The 22,436-nt window shown below is 33.8% G+C and overlaps 1 protein-coding gene across 1 annotated transcript in view; it reads right to left on the bottom strand.

Moving 5' to 3' along the window:
• Positions 1–3,568: 3,568 nt before the first annotated feature.
• ST8SIA4 (ST8 alpha-N-acetyl-neuraminide alpha-2,8-sialyltransferase 4) overlaps positions 3,569–22,436 on the bottom strand; it is a 96,577-nt gene continuing 77,709 nt past the window's right edge. The window contains exon 5 of the mRNA XM_028096034.2: positions 3,569–8,013. Within this exon, the coding sequence (XP_027951835.1) occupies positions 7,731–8,013 (283 nt within the window). The 3' untranslated portion in view covers positions 3,569–7,730. The remainder of the gene's footprint in view (positions 8,014–22,436) is intronic.

The raw sequence follows: 22,436 nt of genomic DNA on the forward strand, positions 1-22,436 counted from the left end.
AGTTACATACAAAATTAATTATGTCTTTTTAAATAGCAATTTCTTTCTTTATTGTAAGATTTCTCAGATCTTTTAATATGTTGATGTATTTTCAGAATCTCCAAGGAAGAGAGATACAGAATTTTCATTCCATGAGCATATTTTTGTGGAACATATACTAGACAAATATTCTCTTGTGTTTACTTGAGAAATTCTACTTTGGTGATTGAGTCAGAAATCAGCAATCTGGAAGGAAAAAAGTTTAAAAAGAGAGATTTATATTGGCATTCAATTATTTCACATAATTTGTTTTATTGAAATTCCAGAAATTAAGCAACTAAGTGACTGAGATATATCTCTTAAGAATGGATCAAACAATAATTTTATTCTTATATCCAAGATTTTTTTCTTTTCATGGGCTCATGCATGATGAAACTAGTTTGTAAGGGAGATCATTAAGCTGCCCTGTTAATTTGGAGATTAGGTTATTCCCATTCTCATAAAGAAAGGAAACTAGTAAAAGATGTTTTAAAAACATATAAAATGAATGAACTTTGCCATCTGCAGAATTTCAACCTTAAGATATTTGAGTAGTTGCTAAAAGAGATGAATAAAACACCCAAATTCAATCACGTGTTTGTATAGGAATCTCATAATTAAGAGTTTTAAATCACTGTAATGTCACAGATTTTGTGATACATAAAGTCGGATTCTAACATAAGAGTAATGAAACTTGCATGAAAAAAAATGTAGGAAGAGTTTGGAGCAAGAATTGGTAGTGTTTATGCAGCAGAGTTAGGAGAAAGCCACTGACCTGGGAGGCACAGATCTTCTTGTCATTAGAGATGATTGCTCTATTTGGAGACAGGGATAACTTATTGGACGGTCCTGAAGTCTAAGTTATATACCCCTCCTATATGCTTACCTATACATTTGATCTGTGCTCATTAAATAATTTTTTGTTTCAATTGTTAATTTAAATTCTAGTTAGTTAACATATAGTGTAATACTGGTTTTAGGACTAGAATTCAGTGATTCATCACTTGCATATGACATCCAGTGCTCAACACAAGTGCTCTCTTCAATGCCCATCCCCCACCTAGCCCATCCCCCACCCACCTCTCTCCAGTAACCCTCAGTTTGATCTCTATGGTTCAGTTTCTTTTTCTTTTTCTTTTTTTTTTTTTTTACTTTTATTATGTTATGTTAATCACCATATATTACATCATTAGTTTTTGATGTAGTGTTCCATGATTCATTGTTTGTGTATAACACCCAGTGCTCCATTCAATACATTCCCTCTTTAATACCCAACACCAGGCTAACCCATCCCCCCCACCCCCCTCCCCTCTAGAACCCTCAGTTTGTTTCTCAGAGTCCATAGACTCTCATGGTTCGTCTTCCCCTCCAATTGAGACAGGAGTCCATCAAAATCCTTGAGGAGAACAGAGGCAGCAACCTCTTCGACCTCAGCCGCAGCAGCCTCTTCCTAGACATATCGCCAAAGGCAAGGGAAGCAAGGGCAAAAATGAACTATTGGGACTTCATCAAGATAAAAAGCTTTTGCACAGCAAAAGAAACAGTCCACAAAACCAAAAGACAACCGACAGAATGGGAGAAGATATTTGCAAACGACATAACAGATAAAGGGCTAGTATCCAAAATCTATAAAGAACTTATCAAACTCCACACCCAAAGAACAAATAATCCAATCAAGAAATGGACAAAAAACATGAACAGACATTTTTCCAAAGAAGACATCCAAATGGCCAACAGACACATGAAAGAGTGCTCAACATTGCTCGGCATCAGGGAAATCCAAATCAAAACCTCAGTGAAATACCACCTCACACCAGTCAGAATGGCTAAAATTAACAAGTCAGGAAACGACAGATGTTGGCGGGGATGTGGAGAAAGGGGAACCCTCCTATGCTGTTGGTGGGAATGCAAGCTGGTGCAGCCACTCTGGAAACAGTATGGAGGTTTCTCAAAAAGTTGAAAATAGAGCTACCCTATAACCCAGCAATTGCACTACTGGGTATTTACCCCAAAGATACAAATGTAGGGATCCGAAGGGCTATGTGCACCCTGATGTGTATAGCAGCAATGTCCACAATAGCCAAACTGTGGAAAGAGCCAAGATGTCCATTGACAGATGAATGGATAAAGAAGATGTGGTATATATACACAATGGAATATTATGCAGCCATAAAAGGAATGAAATCTTGCCATTTGCAAAGACATGGATGGAACTGGAGGGTATTATGCTGAACAAAATAAGTCAGTCAGAGAAAGACATGTATCATATGACCTCACTGATAGGAGGAATTCTTAGTCGCAGGAAACAAACTGAGGATTGCTTGAGTGGTGGGGGGGTGGGAGGGATGGGGTGGCTGGGTGATAGACATTGGGGAGGGTATGTGCTATGGTTAGTGCCGTGAATTGTGTAAGACTGTTGAATCACAGACCTGTACTTCTGAAACAAATAATACATTATATGTTATGGTTCAGTTTCTTAAGATTTGTTTCCCTCTCTTTTTTTCCCCTTCCCATAGGTTCATATGTTTTGTTTCTTAAATTACACATATGAGTGAAATCATGTGCTGTTTGTCTTTCTCTGACTTGTTTCACTTAGCATTGTGCTCACTGAATAATAATTTGTTTGCAAACTTAGTTTCGCAGGGAACCTCATCAGTTAAAAAGAGGCAGCATCAAAATATGACGGTTGAGAAAGTAGACACTGAAGTCAGACTAGTTGGATTCAAATCCTGGTTCTTTCACTTCTGAGCTATGTCACCCTTAGCAAGTTACATAACCAGCTCATCTGTAAAACTGAGATACTGCCATATCCATTGCATAGGTTCATGTTGAGGTGTGATTTTATCCCAAGAATCAACAGGGATTACCCATTATATATGGATCCTTGAAAATAAAAGGTAATTATGTAAATTCAAATACGGTCTATAGTCATTAAACATTGTGAATGGTTCACTCTTGGTCTCTAGCAAATACTTTAAAATTGCAGAATGCTAAAAGTGACCTCATGAAAACAGACATAGTAGTTTTTGGAGAAAATAGTGCAGAGTCTGAAAACGTAGATTTGGCAGAGAAAGCCATGGAAGAAGATTTAAATATGCAGGTTTTCAGAATCATCTCCTGGAATGTGAACCGCAAACAGTAGTAAATGGACCTAACAGCAGTTAAAATCACAAGGCAAGGGGAGCCACAAGAACGTGCAGTGTGCAAGGGGCCATGGACCTCTCCAGCCATGAAACTGGCTTGACCCTTGGACACCAGTCAGTGGGAATATAAACTGGATACAAATGTAACTGGTGTAACACTCCATTCCCTCAACCACAGAATGTACCATGCCAAAAATTGTTAAAGATTTCCTGATGTTCATGGGGCTGTGGATATTGTTCATGTTTCTGTGCATATGCTGTAAAAATAAATGGTTTGCCAAATTGCCATTGGCTGGGCAGAGGGGCAGGGAAGACAAAAGCACTAGCTAAAGCTTGTTAAAAACTGTCCTCTTATATTGACGTACAAAGTGGAACCAAGGGCTTGGATGTAAGAGATAAGAGAAAACTTGAAAAAAAAAAAGGGAGATTTAATTTATTTTACAGTTTTACAAATGATACAACAGTAACACCCAATTGCTATACATAAACAATAAGAAACAGTGTTGAACAGAATGAACTTGACAGAATAAATCTCATCTTTCAATTCCACAAATGATATAAGAAATACTCAGTAGCAATTATCCTGTGCAACAGTGCTCTCTCTGTAAACTCTTTTTTTTTTCCTGCTATATACATTTGAAACACTTGTGCTTTTGCCTACACAAAGAAACAGTATTTATTGAAAGGTGCTACTTAAATGGGAGATACAGGGCCGGGGAGCCACTGAAAACTGCAATTCAAATACATTGCCAGCTTGAAAACTTTTTTTAATTTTTATTTTTTCTTTCTTTTTTTTTCCTTTTTTTTTCTTTTTTTAAGATTTGGCCATACTAGACCCTTATTGAAACTCTAAATATGAACAATAGAATTCAGTTATAAAGTAGATCCCCCTTAAAGCAGGTTAGTAACTGAAGTCTCAAAAGAACTTCTTTATTCTAAAGTGTCCTTATCTCCAAAGTGCTTAACAATACAGCCTCTGAAGATGTTAGCATGACACAAATCTAGTGTGTGTATATTACAGACTCTGTGTGGATAACACAGACACACATATATAACATTGTATATATGCATCACACATGTCTATTTGTACTATATAGATATATCTATAGCACATGTATAATAAAATATCTATTTCTAGGTGGGATTTATTTGGATTTTCTTTCATCAAATATGAACAATAACCCTCTTTTACTCAATTTTTAAAACACTGGTATATTGATAAGGTCTAATGGGGAAACTTTCAAACTTGTAGAGGTAACAACTAACTATACATAACTCTTCCTATACCTCTTCCACAATTATAGATACTCCCAACAATAAGCACATGAAAACATCTCTTATGAACCAAATACCACATTGTGTGAATTATGACTAACTGGGTCAATTAGAAATAAATTACTTTGTTCACCCTTTTCCTGTGTAGAAGCTTAATAACTAGTTGGTATGTACACTACCCATAGCATCACTTAAATAAATTGCTTATGTAAGCATATATGTAGAAATTCCCATTAGCAATTGATATACATTTCATATGATATACAATACATAAAGACATTTGAATGCCCAGCACCTTCTTTCAGACAGAAAAACTTCCACAGTAATTTCATCAGTCCTGTGGGCTGAATCACTAGATTTGCCCAGAAAATCTGTTACTGATTCATTTTTTTTTATTCCAGCAACTTAATATTAAATATAGAACAGGCTGGGTAATAATGATGAAAATGTTTCCATGGCCTATTCATGTCAACAGCACAGTAACAACCACATTCTCTAAAAGACAAGAATATTCCACAATCAGCTGCCTGAGCATTGCCAGGTACAGGGGTAAATCGTGAAAAGAAACAAAAAATTAAAGCTGTGAACATATGATACATCTCAAAAGAAAAAAATTCAGATGTTTCAAGTCTGTATTTATAATTTGATTTTATCATGATCCCTTTTGGCCCCTTATTGGTTAAACGGAATTATTCTTCTTATTCTTGCTATTAGCCTTCAGTGATCTTTTTGCCTTATCCCTGTAAGAAGGCCACAGTAGCTTTATGAAGGTGGTGGGGTGGATGGAAAGGTATAAAATAGGGAATGAAATGGTCTTGGACAGTTTGTTTTCTTTGAACACTAAATGCCTTTAATTGAATTCATTCTTGAGTACTGAAAGTTCCCTGAGATGAACAAAAGTAGTCTCAGTCGATACTGAAGCCCTTTTCATATGCTGAACATTTTCAGAACTGGGCAATTTATTTAGAGAACACAAAGTATAGGGTAACAAAGCAACATGAAGCTAAAAAGGCACTACTCAATGCATCTATGAGACAAACATTAATGCACTAAACAGTGAGTGTCTGGGTTGCTTTTGCTGTGGCCTTAAAATTGTTTAAACACATTTGATGATGCAGTAAAAATGGCAAGGTTCCTTGCTGCTGCTTTTTAAGATATAATTTGAATGAGTTCTGAGATGGATTTTACCTATCAGAATTTACTTGTAACTTCAAATTTTCTATTGAATTCAAATTAAAGGCTATTCAAACAACTTACCCACAAATAGTAAAAATTAAGTTTCTATAAATCACCTCCTTTGGATTTGTTACGTAAATCAGACTTTTCAACTTTACATTCAAAAACGTGCCTAATTCTTTTAAGATTTCCAATAGATAAGAGGTTAATGATAAAAGTGCATCATGTTCTGTCCATTTTTAGCTCTGCATCTCCTTTATGCATTTTATTTTGTTTTCTTAGAGACACATGAATTCTAAAAAATAATATTCTGAAACCCAAGGTTCTCTTATATTTTTAAAAATAATACCACATATTATTAATATATTAAGAACTGTCCTACTGTGAACATCCTTTTCTATAATATATATGTATGTATATATATACATACATATAATATATATGTATATATGTATATATTTTATGTATATATAATATGTGTATATATATATATATATACATATATATATAATCTCCATGCTATTTATTCTTTTTTTTTCAGACTGTTTTCCCTAAGAAACAAAACATATATATTCCCTACACTATTTCTTCTTTCCTCAGACTGCCTTCCCTAAGAAACAAGAAGTCAGCCAAGTGCTTCAGGCCAAGAGTAGAAGTGGGAACAGACTACTTCTGCTTTCTAAACAATTTACCATTAGGATTACCTACCATTGTAGTATAAGTTAACAGAAAACTGGCCTACTGGTCAATTCTAACCCATGTTACAACTTTTTGAATTACTTTCTCGATAATTTCATGTGCTTCTTTGAAAACACATTAAGGTGATAATGTGAATAAATTTAACCACAGAAAATATATTGGTCAATTTAATTCACTTGAAGTGCAAATACTGACACACAGTTTCATTATTAAACCTCTGAAAATTAATCATCTGTTATGAAGAAAACAATCTCTTAATCATGTTGTTTCTGCACTAAAAAAATTTAACAGTGACATAAAGAGAATGCCAATCTTTCCATTTGAAGTATAAGGGGAATATCAAAGAACTGGAAGTCTCATTTCAGCCCCATCAGTCTAACATTTATTCTAAAGGGCAAAATACTTCCATGAAATTATTATGAAATATAAAAGCTATGGAAGTCTTCCTTCAAATAAAAATAAAGTTTGAGTTTGCAAACTTTAATATCTCTAAAGACAACTTCCATATTAGTAGCATAATAATATATTAATATATTATTTTCATGAAAGGAGAATGGTTTGTTGTGTAGAAACATCAGCACAATCTTTGGTACCAAAAGTACTTGTTTTTTCTGCTAATTTTACCATCTCAGATGACACAGAACATCTTTCCTTTAGAATGGCTCAAGATTACTGAGTGGTGCAGTTTAGCTGGTACCTTCTCCACCCCTGAAAATCTGGAGGTTTAGAGTTGTGCAAAATAAAACTCTTTGACAAAGTCGTCCTGTGATTGCTCTTTAAAAATGTAAGAACTTTAAAAATGATTCCTTGAAGGTTATTTATCTCATTCATATTTATCTCAGAAAGGATTTCTAAGCACCCAATACCCAAACCAAAAGAGATTCCAGAAGACAAAAACAAAAGCAAAAACAAAAGTTCATGATCAGACTCAGAGTCCTGACTGAAGGCATTTACTTGAGTTGTTTCATCTTATGGATTTCACTGCTCAAACTCTTTCCATCTCGGTTTCTGCTGACAAGGATGGTTTAATCCCCAGGGCTGAGTTGTGTTCCTGGGTGACTTTTCTAATGTGCTTGGCATTGCCGTGGCAGCCCAACATTGATGAACATATTTGCCTCATTAACTAATGACAAGTGCATTGTTGGATCTTGTAAACACTACTGATTATACATTCAAACTGTGTTCTTAGTGGAAGTGGCACTTACTAGGACCCTTGAAGTCAAAATATGTGTTTTTTAGAGCACTTTGCAGGTATTTCATCAGCTGGTAGTGGATTTCTCATAAGTGTCCTTTATCACCTTGCTGATACTTGGTGGATGCTGAAACTCAGTCTTGTTTTGGATCCCATTTTCAAATCTTAGGAAGCATCTTCAGAAAAGAAGTGCATATTCAGTTTGTTTGTATGTTTTCAAATGTGCTTTATTGCTTTACACACTTTCCTGTTGTTAGTTTCAGAGCTCCTCTATTATGTAGCACATTCAACGTTTTGAATTCTAATGGCATTCTGTGAGGACTGGCGTTGGAAAAATACCTATATTTTAAGTCATCGTAGTAATGATATTTGACAGCTTTTCCATTCAAATCCTTAGGGAATGGCCAGAATCCATACAGGTGAATCTCATCACAGAATCTTGTGGCAAGTGTATACATGAGGAGACCTGTGCTGGGTCTTTTGATGGGAACTTTGTTTGTCAGCCAGTAACTGGAAAAGAAAAAAGCACACAGAAAAGAAGAATTTAGAGAAACATACAACATACCCTACAGCAAAGTATATACTATGTGGAATCAAAGTAAATTAAATTTGAATAGTATTGTTATGAATAACATTCAAAAGATTGTTGAAGAAATAACATATTTCTCAAGCACTTAGAAAAAATAATATATTTATTTTATTTTTCCTTATCCTTTATTTCCTTGCTTATTTTTGAGGTCATATAAATAGCCAGGGGACCTAGAAAGTGTGTAAATATTACTGTGGACTATCATATTCAAAATGAATTAGCAGCAAACATTTATAATAATATACAGAATAGAATCTTCTCAAAAAGTGTTAAGTATGACTGTAAACTACACAGTAATTGGGCAAAGATTAGGTAATTCTCCTAGAAAAAGAGATTTTAAAACTTTGGCCATAGGTTTTTCAAAATCTCTGATATTTCAATTAAAAATCCAAACAAATACATTGCTTGCCTTATACTAACTGACTTAATTTCAATTGTCCAAATTCCACTTACAAAAGCTAATTAAAAATATTGCCTCAACCCACAGAAAAACAGCATAAAACAAATAACATATAAACATAAACAATTCACCACTTATTCAGTTTAACATTTTGTTAAATAGGTAAAATAAATTAATGCTGATAAGTATTTTATACTATTCATTTCAAAGGCAATAAAATACTCCAAAATGTTCAGATCCATCATTATTGCTAAACTTTGTTCACCTGAAAAGCATTCAAACTCACAAGTTAATCATCACCCCTGGCGAGGAAGGGGGTTTCCAATACTTCATGGCATACTCATTATCTTATATGGAAAGAGCTAAAAGAGGAAGGGCATAGATTTTCTTTAACTTTCAAAGTTGTCCAATTACAAATAGAATAAAGTTAATATATATGTATTTTTTAATTTTTGTTTTTACTCTTATCTCTTATTTGGGGAAATATATACTCTGCCCGACATTCAAATGTAAAGTGGAAGATTCTATTAGATTCTGGTCATTGCTGTATTTACATATTTGCCTTAGATTTTATACAATATTCTTTCCTTTGTCTTTTTTTTTAAAGATTTTATTTATTTATTTGAGAGAGAGAGACAGCGAGAGAAGGAACACAAGCAGGGGGAGTGGGAGACGGAGAAGCAGGCTTCCTGCCGAGCAGGGAACCTGATGCGGGGCTCGATCCCAGAATCCTGAGATCCTGACCTGAGCGAAGGCAGATGCTTAACGACTGAGCCACCCAGGCATCCCTCCTTTGTCTGCTTTTTAAAATAATTTATGAAGCTTTCCAGGGGACACCAACTACACCTAGACTATTGAGTGTTGACCAAGAAATAATGGACTTTGAAACATTCCTACCTTCAAACAGGGAAAATACACTTATCCACTATCATTCCTCTTTTTTTTCTCCCCCCTCCTTTGAACAGGGATTGACTTTTCACATTTTTTAATTTTCTAGTTGGGTGAAGGTATCATGCTGAATGTTTTGAGCATTATGAAATGCAGTGTGGCTCTTTTGTTATCAAAAGTGTTTTAAGGAAGCCTATTTTCAATAAAGAAGATTCATAAGGAATTTTCAGAGATTATTTAAGAAATTTATCAACACAAAGGTAGCTAACAAACAAAAACCATAGCACATGCATTCTTAGCATCATGAAGAAACCATAGATACTGGTTTTGTGCAAGGAGCTTACACTACAGTTTGAAGGTTTTGAAGAGACTGATGACAGCCGAAAGCTCTCTCAGCTTTGAGAAAGCAGATGTTCTAACACAAAATGATTATTACTGGAAAATTTTGTGAATGTGATCTGTATGCGGTTACAAATGTCAGTCGATGAAGTTGGTTAGTTAAGAAAAACAACAATGCATGTTATTTATGAATTTTTAAAGCGGCTGAGGCACGTTCAAACTCAAAAAATGATTATTTCTTTCGGGGAACATCAATGGGAATAGTCTGGCAATATGAAGGTCGTGCTGAATGACCTTATTCCTAAAGTGGGAAAAGAAAATAACTGTCAGGAAATAATATAATGCTATATTATTTGTAGGGGACTCCAAGGTCACATTATATGTGAATTCAAAAACACATTAAAAATAAACGCTTTCCATTTTCTGGCGAGATTTCCTGGATAGCCACTCAATGATGATCAATCATAGACGAAATACCAAAGCAACTTTTATATGTAATACAAATAGGTAGTTATAATATTAGAAAAAAATGCCAAAGGCAAAATTATTGGCCGAAATATTTTAAAATAGTGTCAGAGATATATAGTCACTCAACATTTTTTGATCCAGGGCACCACATGCGATTCCACAAGCAGAAAATGAGTGATGGCATCTTCCTACCTTCAAGACTCTGACATCTAAAAGCAGAGCAGTAAATGAGCAAAATGGAGACATCAGCACATCCGGAAGAAAACAAGAGAAAAATGTAATTCTTGGGACAATTCTCAAGTATGTGATGTGATTTCAGTGAGGATTTTATAGAGGGAATAAATTTGTGACTTTTGGAATAAGGAAGATATACCTGGGATATTAATTAACTGATATTAAGAAAAATTGTGTTTTGAAAACTAAAGTCAGATTGCAAATCATCCTACTTGAAAATAATGGGTAGAGAGGCTTTAGAAACTTGTTACTTTAATCTATGCAGTTCAAACACTTGTGCTAATAAATGTTGCTTTAGAAATCCTAAAGCTTTCTGATGTTTGGCTTGTAACAATTTGAATAATTTCAAAGAAAAAATGAACTACCCATTTTCAGGACATTTTTGGAGAAAAAGCACAAAATAAACGCCATTTTATCAAACAGATCTTAATAAATGGTATCAACATGTAACTGATAAATTGAAACAAAACCTTAAAGCAGGTTGGGAACTAAGGCCACAGCTAATAACATTCTGTGAAATTAAAAAAAGACACAGGAACTGATCCGAATATAGTCGGTAAGAATTTCCTATGTGCTTATTATAAATCTAATGTCGGGCTTGAGGTTGTATAGGCCAACATAAATTACCGATATTCAGTATTTCCCCGGGAACACATTCCATATGTGAAAAGGACAAAAATGGATATTCTTTTTAAATTCTATTAGCACAGTCAGTTAGAGAGTATCTGCCAACTTTACAAGCCAAAATCCAGAGAACAATTTTAAAATCCATATCTGGAAGTATCTACTTATGTACAAGCTGACATTTAAAAACCACAAATTTCTTGTGAAGAGTTAATCAAAAATAGAATGTTAACTTTTTAACCCTAATTAGGAAAACAAAGAATTGAAAATAATATGTATATAAAATAATGAACTAACTTATATTCTAATTCAGTATAAGCTGTTCTAATTTTTATCTCAAATTTATTTCTGTTGTAGTTTAAAATTGGCAATGTTTTCAATTCAGCAAATAATCTAGTTTCCATGTATGTATTTCTTTTTATAGAAATTGATTTTTTTAATCATAAAATCAATGCGGGCTCCCTGCAGAAAATTTGAAGAAAAAAGGAATGAATGAGGAAGAAAAATATTACTTATAATCCAACTACATAGAGATAATTACTGTTATAATGTGCTGCATCCTCTTGTTTCCCTGGCTGTTTTGGATCTTAATATATATTATATTGATACATATATATACACATTAATATATAATATATAATATAACATAATATACATATTATATAATGATTATATATATTATAATCATTCATACATAGAGTGTTTTTCACCAGCTAGGCTAAGTTTTATCTCAGATACTATTAATTCCCTCCCTCCCTTTCTTTCTGCTTCAGTGTTGTAATACTCTGTCTTGTTGTGTGAAACAAACTCACCCTGGATTTTAAGTGTAAATTGAACATTTCTAACTTTTTATAGATGCAATAGCCTCCACAGGTCTCAATCCTTCCCAGCATGGAAGCTCTGCTCCTGCCGAGCAAGTGTCTCACCTCCCTTTCCTCCAACATACCCATCCCATTTCTTATTTCAGACCAACTCAACACTTGCAATGTCTACCCACCAAATCAGTGTCACTCCCTGAGAAAGCCACTTCACTTCCTTGGACCTTGGTTAGTAATATTTAACCTGTAAGGCTGTTATGATAATGCAAAAGAGATAGTAAGTATGAAGGCCATTGCACAAGCTGGACATATGGTAAGTAATATTAACTGAATTTCAACCTATCCCACAGCAACCCATTGCTCAGTCCCACTCACATACCCCACTTCTCTTCTGGCGCCTTGTATAACTGCATATTGCCTGGAGAATTGTCGTCATGTCATTTCACCTCAAAGGGCATGTTTCTTTAGTTGAGAACCAAAAACATTTAATTGTATGGCTTTGAGGTTTCCTCTAGCTATAAGATTCTATGGCTGTTTCAAATCTCTCTCCATGAAACTGCCCACCGCTTGAAACCGTGTGAAACACTCTTCATTCTTCTCTGCTACCCCCTCCTCACTCTATTCTCTTCAACTTTTTTCAGGTTTTAATACACTGAAAAGCAAAGAAAGTACTCAATATAGTAGTTTTGATATTAAAGCCCACAATAGGTTAGATTTTATCTCATAATCAAATTAGGTAATAATCATTTGATAAGCCAAAATATATTATTTCAAGCAACCAACATTTTCAAAATAAAAGAAAAAACTTATCTTCAACAGCATTCAGCATTTGATATACTTATGACAGTTCACACTCAACAATTTGGCCAATAAGGGACATTAATTTGCATTTATATTTAACCAAAGAAGTATACAAATTTAGAAGTATTTTTTTCCTCTTAAGACACTATTCTTCTAAAATTCGAACATGAAAATTTCTAGAATATAAAATATAACATAAAATATTCTAGAATATGGAATTCCACTGTGCCAGTTTTAATACTATATTATTTGCAAAGTTTCCATTTATGAACCCAGCAACTCTTCTCTCAGGAATGTGATATGAAGTACACAGCTTAAGGTCCCTGTGCATACTATTTCTACTCTCCTATTTATCTTCCCACAACTGAGCTTTGTCCTTGTCCTGCAGGAAGATTCTGTTAAGGGTGAGTAATATGGCTTCTGGGTCTGAAATGTCTACAGAAATTTGAGATATTATAAAAGAATTAGCTTTCCATAATTCATCTTTGCAGAAGATGGGTTCATCTCCCCAATTCCATACTCCATGCCACAAAACTAATTTTTAATAATACCTGAATATTATACACAAGTTTTTGGATATTCTGTCCTCCATATTTGTTAATATGTTGATTCATTCTTAGAAAAAGGACACGTGAATAAGCTGTATAATATAAAACTTAAAGCAGTCATCCCTGGAGATACTGAAATGGAGTATCTCTGCTGTTTTGTTTTCAACTGTTCACACAATTCTTCCATTGTATTCCCAGTCTGCAGTATGCTCCATCACATGAATCTACTTCTGAAAGTGCAGAAAACTTAATTTTGTTTTAAAACTGTTTTGGTAACTAATGAAGTACTATATGTTGGCTAATTGAATTTAAATTAAAAAAAAATAAAGATGAATGAAAATATCCAAAGACAACAATAAAGTGTGGCTATATGAAAAAAAATAAAAAATATATAAATCTGTTTCAGTCAAGTTCATAATACCTCTTATCAAGATTATGAAATAGCTTGTCTTTCTATAACAGTAGGTTGGTGATAATTTCTTTAAAAATAGAAAAAGAACTTCCAGTACTGTACTCAGAATAATTCAGTCCACCATGAATTAATCCTTATAGTATCTCATTAAACCCAAAAGTGAGGCATCTTAGATTTCCCTCTCATGTGAAGAAACAAAGGGATAGAGAGGCATATTTCATGTTCTTTTTGGCAAGCTAGGAGTAAACCCAGGAGTAAAAACATAAGCAATGTCATACAAGGTAGCAATGGTAATACTAATTTATTGAGTGGTTATAAAGGACCAGAGACCATGTTAAGAGCTCTACCTATGTTGTTTTTCTCATTTAATCCTCATCACAAACCCTAGAAAGGATGCTAGTGCACAGATGGGGACGCCGAGGCTTGGGCTGGTTAAATAAGCAGTTTAAGGTCATGGAGACTGTAGGTGACAAGGTCAGGTTTCAAGCCCACACCTAGATGGCTATGATGATTTCAATTTTAACTAAAAAGGAATGGGATTGTTTAACTTCTCAAGAGGATTCAGCTTGGAATAGTAATTTCCTGGGTACATTTTCAACATAGGGTTCATATGGGAAAAAAAATAGTTCTGTATGGTCTTCTGGCGATTAACAGTCTGGTGTCAGTGGTGATGTGTTTTACACATGGAGCTTTTCGGGCTTTTTTGTTTCTTTCAAAGGTAAATAAGAGCTGACCCACTTTTCCCATGAATGCTCTCAAAAGTATTCCAAATCAGATGATTTTGTAGTTTCAGTATATAACTTAACCACATTGCAAATGTCAAAGGCAGTGACATTGTATCAAAGGGTAGGGATTTCCATGCAGATATGAATGTGTTTCTTAAGGTATCTGTAAGTGTTATTAAAATGAAAGCAGGGATTGTAACCACAAGGGGTCAATTTGTCAATATGTTTTCTAGGTGTCCTTTGCATGCAGAGCTCTATATGATTATATTGACCTTCAAAAGTCTGATTCATCAGAGGCATAGAGTTCTCATGGCATGGAGAAGGGAGTAGGAATACTAAGTTAGGCCCCCAAATCTCTATATTCTATTTGTGTTATGTCCACTACAGGAATCAGGCTCTGACCTTAGCTCTGAATCTCAGCCTTCTTTTTATCGAGCCAGATACATAGCCTGGTTGAGCATTGATAGTATTACAAAACTCAAGATCTATGTTGGTTTTGCCAAGTGTCTTGTATTTTATTAGTGGAACATATAACTCTTGTTATTGTGGTATTAGTAATTCTATTTCGTATTCACAGTTTTAAAGTATTTTCACATGCTCCTCATAAAATCCTGTTATAGATGCTGTGGTATATATTATCATTTCTACTTCACAGTAGATCCAGTGAAAAGTTCAAGATTTGTCTGAGTTTTCTCAGCCAATGTGCTGTACACTGTCTGGTAACTGCTTAACAGCAAACACTAACTAGGGGAGAAGGAATTGCTGATTTGTAGCCTTTGCAAATTTCTGTGCTGTAAATACTCCCATCAGGGCTGAGTTCAAGCTACAGACCTGACATCAGTGAACAGTGAGGAGGGAAGAGATGGTACAATCCACCCTTGGGAGCCAGCACCAGCTAGCTCCAGTGCACGACCAGCTGTAGAACGTGCAGAAAATACTCTCCCTGACCTGTAGCCCCATAATGTTTGCACAAGAAAATTCAACATTAAAGAAACTTGCCTTAGAAAAATTTCCAGGTAATTGTTGATATACACCTCATTTGTAAAAAGAGAAGATGGGGGTATAATTTACTTCTTATAGAAGTTTAACATTATTATACAATGAAAACAGAAAAGAGATGAATGAGTCTTCTATTTTTATCTCTCAAATAAGATATTTAAGCCCAGTGTTGGATACACAGCAGATACTTAATGAGTGCATATTTAATTTATTCTTGCTGGAGTTTTAGAGATTTTTAGTGTTAATGAAAGGGAACATATTCGGTTTGGCATTCTCTGAGTGACAGTATTTAATAGGATAAGCACTGGAAAAGCTGGAGTTTTGACTTTGATTTACCTTAAACTAAATATATGATCTCGGGCAAACCACTTAAACTTATTCAGCTTTAGTTTACTCAACAATAAAATGAGATTTTTAATATGGTTCCTACTATATCTAAAACTCTCGTTTTTAAAAGGTCACAAGTAATCTGAATTCAGATTGAGGAACATGAGAGTTCCTCCATTTGCAGCTGGAGTCTTATGTTTTGCTTGTAGTAATTAACCACTCCTACTTTCATAATGTGTGATCTGACATCACATGCAGCATATCCCTTCAATAATGTTATAGTGCTGTTGGATAAAATCATCCCTGCTAAAAATTTAACATCATATCCAGTTTCCTATAATACTTGTATCCAGTGGTCAGAAAATTTTCTCTACTTACAAATTCATAATAAATCGATTTTTGATTATTTAAAAATTATAAAATTGTCTGTCATAATTTCAAAGATAAAACTAGTGGGAGAGAATAAAATCAAAGAAAATGGAATCTTGCTGAGATGTGAGAAAAATTAAAAACAGAGGGGATCATTTAGACTTTATTTACCATGAAAGAAATCCGAATGAAATTTAAGTGGATCACTGCAAAAGTATATTACATGTTGGTTAGATTTTGGTGAAAGAGAATTAAAAATATAATTATAGATGAATTCTATATTGTATCTATTAAAGGTGGGGGTGCCTGGCTAGCTCTGTTGGTGGAGCGTGCAACTCTTGATCTCAGGGTTGTGAGTTTGAGCCCCACATTGGGTGTAGAGATTACTTAAAAATAAAATCTTAAAAAAAGATATTAAAGATAATATCTTTGGGGACTTCTCAAAGATTATACTTAAAAACTTGAACTGGTGCATGGGGTATGGCAAAAAATAAAAATGAAGTAGATGTAAAGCCACAGGTTTTAATGACCTTTTTTTTTAACCCAATTGAACTCTGAACGACAACTGAAATTTATGACCTGAACTGCCACAGTGAGGAAGTGGTGATGTCCAAAAGGTGAAATACTGGAAACAGAAGGGGGATGGTCTTTTGAAACATGATGATGAATTAAATAAGGTTAATGCTAATGTGCCTTGTGTCTGATTCACCTTATGAGATCAGATTGCTTTCTGAAGGCTAAAAATTATGGAAACCTTGCATTTTTCCTATTAAGATTAAAAGGAAACAAACCATTTATCAGAAGATGTGGAGTCCTACAAGAAAAGAAATAATTAAAAGCAGGTGGGGATAGGTAATCCTAAAGCTTAGCCAAAATAGGTTAGATATTGAAAGATGAAATGATAGCAGTATTTTATCCGTGCAAATTTTTTCTTTACATAAACATTATTCCAAGAAGGCACTTAGAGATTGTATTTCCACATTCCCAGACAAACCTAAAGACAACTCCCAATAAAAGTCCCTTTTTACTACGATAAAATATAAACAACTCTTCTAATGGTCTGATGATCTTATTTTAGCTTGATATGGACAATTTACAAATTGGTATGCCCAGTTTCCATCAATAAGTCAGGTTACATTAACCTTCCAAATAGGAATTGTGCTAAAATCTATTTCAAGAGGAGTAAAGACCAACAAATATGATCTATAATCCATTCAATAATGTAAAATGCTTGCTAGCAAAGTATACAAACTACACATAAGCCAAAGATCAGACTTCTTCTCAAAGCCCAGTGTGAAGGAACAAAATCATGATAGCTATAAGCAAGTTCAAAGTAGTTCTTTAAAGTCTTCCCAGCAAGTATCAAAATAATAGCATTTGAGGAGGTTAGTCAAATTTAGATCATTATTTTCTATATTTATTCCTGCCATAAAGTGAGCAATACTGAAGGGACTGCCCATTTAGACAATCCTTGGCATAAACTTATCACTCAATAAATGGCTTTCTGTGACCAAATAAGTATAAAAGTGGAAACAGTACTACAAAATCAGGCTATCATGTAACAAATTGTACTTTGACTGAGATGTGCCCCTATTATGATGTTTGTCATAATATTCAGTTAAAATGCAATGTTGAAAGAATGAAGTTGTACCCCTTCATCATACCATAAAGAAAAAAAAATAACTCAAAATGGATCATAGACCTCAACCTAAGAGTTAAAACTCTAAATCTCTTAGAAGGAAATACAGGAGTAAAGTATTGTGACCTTAGGTAAAGCTTTTACTAGATAGCAACAAAAGAAAAATTAAATTGGACTTAATCAAAATTAAAAATTTTTGTGCTCTAAAAGATTCCATCAAAAGAGTGAAAAAACTCAGAAAGGAAGAGATATCTGCGAATCACATATCTGATAAGGGACTTGCATCAAAAAACATAAAAAAACTCCTAAAACTCAAAAATATAAAAAACCCCAATTTTAAAAATGAGAAAAAGCATAGATATTTTTCCAAAGAGGATATACAAATTACCAACATGCCCACGAAAAGACGGTCAACTAGAATGGTTATAATAAAAAAGATAATAAGTGTTGTTGAGGATATTATGGAACTGGACATTCATATATTGCTGGTACCTGTGCACGGGAGTAAAATGGTATAGACCCGCTGGAAAACACTCTAAAGTTCCTCAGAAAGTTAAACATGAAGTCATTATATTTGTAGCAATCACACTCATAGGTAGAAGATTCCCTCCTCAACCAAATTTCGTTAGACTCCTCTGAGCTCTCTTCTCAACTAGGCATCTACTTTGGCCTTCTGTGTCCATCTTTTTTGAGTCTAGTTCTTAGCAAGAATCCTGCCAAGTTTAAGTTTTAGTGAGAATTCCTCCACCCTTGATGTCTGTTTATCCGTGTTTCAGTTTCCTGATCTGTAAATTTGAGGCAAAATATCTTACCTTCTGGAATATTGGAGGAATTGAATGATCTGATACAAATAACAGTTCACTGTAAATTACGAATTTTATTTACAAGTTCAATTTAATATATCGTGCTGTTGGAATCATATTAGGAAGGTCAGTCACATTACCTATGTACCTGCCTATAGAACATTCACTCAACTAGTGAATGAGTTTAGCTTAGTTCTTGTTTTTGTTTAAAGAACTCGGATTTTAGCCTACATTATACAACTAGGGCCAAATCATCTAGCAAAACAAAACAAAGCAAACAAACAAACAAACAAAAAACCCAATAGTTACTTCTTTTAAACTTGATAAATTTTAAAAAACAGGGAGAAATGATCATAAGGTTTCCATCTAGAATGTGAACTATGCAATTCAACTGAATATAGCAATCATGAAATTCATGTAAGTTTAGAGGCACTGCCTAAGACAGATGATTTGGTTTTCTTTTAGTTATACAGTTTTCTTTTAGTTATACTGATATAATAGAAATTCAGGAATGAGAGTCACAAAACTTTTTTCCTGATTCTTTGAATGAGAATATAAGTTGATAGAGATAATTAGCTCAGACTTCATAACAATAAACTTATCAAGAGGGTGAAACATAACTTTCTTTAAAATGGAAATGTAATTGAAATGGCTTTTTGTTTTTGTTGTTGTTCAAGAGGAATATTTCCATAATAAAGAATCCAAAATCACTTATCTGATGATTGAGTCTACTTGGGAAAAAAAATTGAAGACAGGCAATCTGTGGGAGTTGGTTTACAAAGCATGTGTACAGTATTCTTGACCATCTGCTTCTCTTTGTGTTAGTACATTCATGTAATATTGTTTTGAATGCTGACTCAAATTTCATTTATAAACTTCCCTGATGCACAGAACATGATAGAATATGGAAAGCAAGGGATGAAATCTGGGGAATATACAGGTTCAGAAAAGAAGCGTACAATACTAGAGAGGAAATTCCATTTAAATTTTGGAACAAAAGTGATTAAAATATTAAGAAAGTTCACACCGAATCTCTAATGGTCTTGCTTAACTAATAAAACACCTCTCAAATGTCTCAGTTGCTAACTTAATATTCATACTTTCAAATAAAGAGGATAAATGAAATGCAACACCAAAAAGCTGCAAATCATTAAAATTCATGGGCACTCTGTAAGAGTGGTCTAGAGTGGCCTTCATTTTGTACTGGCATGAAAATAAGCCTTTTTGTCTTTGGTTTATCAACTGTGTATAAAAGCAAACTCAGGAACTTTAGGGACTAAGCTATAAATCCAAAGAACATTAAATTATAGAATCTAAGAGAAAAAAAGGAGCCAACGTAGGCCATCCTGTAATTAAGTTCCTTAATTAAGAAAATATACCTAATGAGTTCCTTGAAATGGCTGCCTACACGAGAGACCAGGTAAGATGTTAGCTAGCTTATTAAAAGCAGAGATTATTCACTGAAGAAGGGGAAACAGGTGGATTTCTGGAGTGGTGTGGAAGTAGAAGAAGCATAATAAATATTATAACTATTTCGATTGGGTTTAAGTCATACTATTTATTTTGAAATTCCAAATATAATTAAAGAAGGGCATAAGATTTCTGTTTTTCAAAAAGGGGAAGGTTTGGAAAAGCTTTGAGAATGGTCTATGCTATGAATTCTACCTAAAAATATTTTATAATATTAACATTAAACTTTCCAAGTCAGTGATATTGAAATGTAGTTATAAGCACAGAAATAAGAAGTACATTGGTGGCTGTCTTTAATAGTTCACATTTTGATTATCATATTCTGTCTGTAGCATATGGAGTTTCCAAACCTTTTTTTTTTTTGAGTTTCCAAATTCTTAAGTGTTTAAGAATTCAGAGTTAGCTAATCCAGACCAATTGCTAATTAGTTTGGTCTCATAGACTTTACTTTAAAGAAAGCCAAAAATACTATGACTGTTTTTCCCATGGCAAGAATTATCAGGTCAGAGATAGGCTCTGAATGTGCAGGACAGTGACTGAAATCTAGACATAAAGTGGTCTTTTAGGTCTGGCAACTGGTTAGGGTAAGGAAAATCATTCATATTGTTTACAAATGGAATATCCATATATAAATAAAGGTGCAACCTGTCGCTATAAAGATGGACCTGTCTTAGGTAGATATTTTATCATCTTTTTTTTTTTAAACAAAAGGGGTTATTTAACTAATTTATACCTTGTAGAGTGTTTTCCCTAAAACCGCATTGCCAGTAAGGTTCATTTTAAGTTGACTATATGAAGGTCAAATATATAATTGTAACCTGCATAATTTATGTAAAATATAATTTGGCAGAGTAAACAAATCCTTGCCTGAAGAGTAGTTTATTTCCTTTTCTCTTTACATTTAATCAGCACTTCTACATTTCTCAAACTAGTTATCAGAAGAGTTTTCTGACCAGAGGGAAACACAGGCAACCTAATACTTTTGCTGTCCTTTCAAAAGTTGATGGAAATTGGGTTGATCTGGAATGACCTAAAACTATTTTTTATATGTGGTCCTTTAGACAGACGAAAGAAATGGGAAGTGCACTGCAATGCTACGTGATGATCTTCTAGTTATTTTTTGTCACACATTTTGGCCAGTTTCCCTGTTCCCTGTCTCTTGTCCATACTTAAGAGCTGACTGCATATTCCACTGTGGGAAAACATTGCTCCTTTTGAAACAGAAGTTCTACATAAGTTTCAATTTCCAGTTGATTCATCAAAACAAAGCTGGTTCAGAAAGGGGAAAAATTACAAATTGCTTACATCTGTTCAACCTAAAACATTATTCATAATCTGCCAGGGATGATGTCTAGGCCATCTGGGGAACATGATCGGTGTTTGGGGGAAAAAATATCTGTCACAGTGCAATGGAGAAATGACATATGGGAAAGTCTCAAGGTTAACTCATGGTTCAGTGACGACTTTCAGGTACTCTGCAATAGACAAGTTCTGAATTTCCATACATACAAACTAGAAACATTAATCTACTCAACAACTTTATATAGTAAGCATGAACATACTCCACAATTTTACATAGTGAGCATGAACATACTTGTTAAATAAACTGATGAATTACTGGAATCAAGAGTTTCTGAGATAAACACGTGAAACAAATTATTACAGGTTATGATTAGGAAATAAGATATTTCATTTCAGTTAAAAAAGTGAATCTTGGGATACCTGGCTGGCTCAATTGGAAAAGCATGTGACTCTTGATCTCAGGATCATGAGTTTGAGCCCCACATTGGGTGTAGAGATCATTTAAAATAAATATACTTTAAAAAAGTAAATCTCTATGTATTAAGTACGGCCATATAATACATATAGTTATATGTTACATATATTTACATGTATAATTATATGTGGTACACTAATATGTAGTAATACACATGAAAGTAATCATATACAATACATACGTAAATATATCTCTAGTTTGCTATGCAAATATATGTATACCTTAACATTCCATAGTATGTTACAATTACCTAAATATCAGAATACATAGTTGACAATATTGCCTTAAAATAAAAAATAGTTTGAGATAGCAAGACTTTTATGACTGTAGTGTTAGTTGAATCAAATATTTCTCACATTTCCTTTTTGCTTTTAAAAGTCTGTTGGTTGAAAATGCAGATCTGTACGATCCCTAATAAAACTCAGCCTAAGATGAGGCAATTTTGTAATGAGACTTATTTTAGCCATTTTTTCAGAAACTTTTAATATGAAATTACAAGAAAAGAAATTTGATCTAAAATCGATTTACTTCCACCTATTTAGACACACCTGAAGGACCATGTATATTAATTCCTTATTAGGAAAAACGCTTATATAATCACTAATCTTACTCACTGAGCTTCTCTTGACATTAATGGAACAAGTTAGAAGTTTTTAAATTTTATTATAAATTTTGGTGTGAATGGTATAAATTTATAAAAATG

The sequence above is a fragment of the Eumetopias jubatus genome, unplaced genomic scaffold (genome assembly GCF_037043125.1).
Source record: "Eumetopias jubatus isolate StellerSeaLion01/CBP00866 unplaced genomic scaffold, mEumJub1_p1.0 scaffold_5, whole genome shotgun sequence".
In the NCBI taxonomy this organism is placed as follows: domain Eukaryota; kingdom Metazoa; phylum Chordata; class Mammalia; order Carnivora; family Otariidae; genus Eumetopias; species Eumetopias jubatus.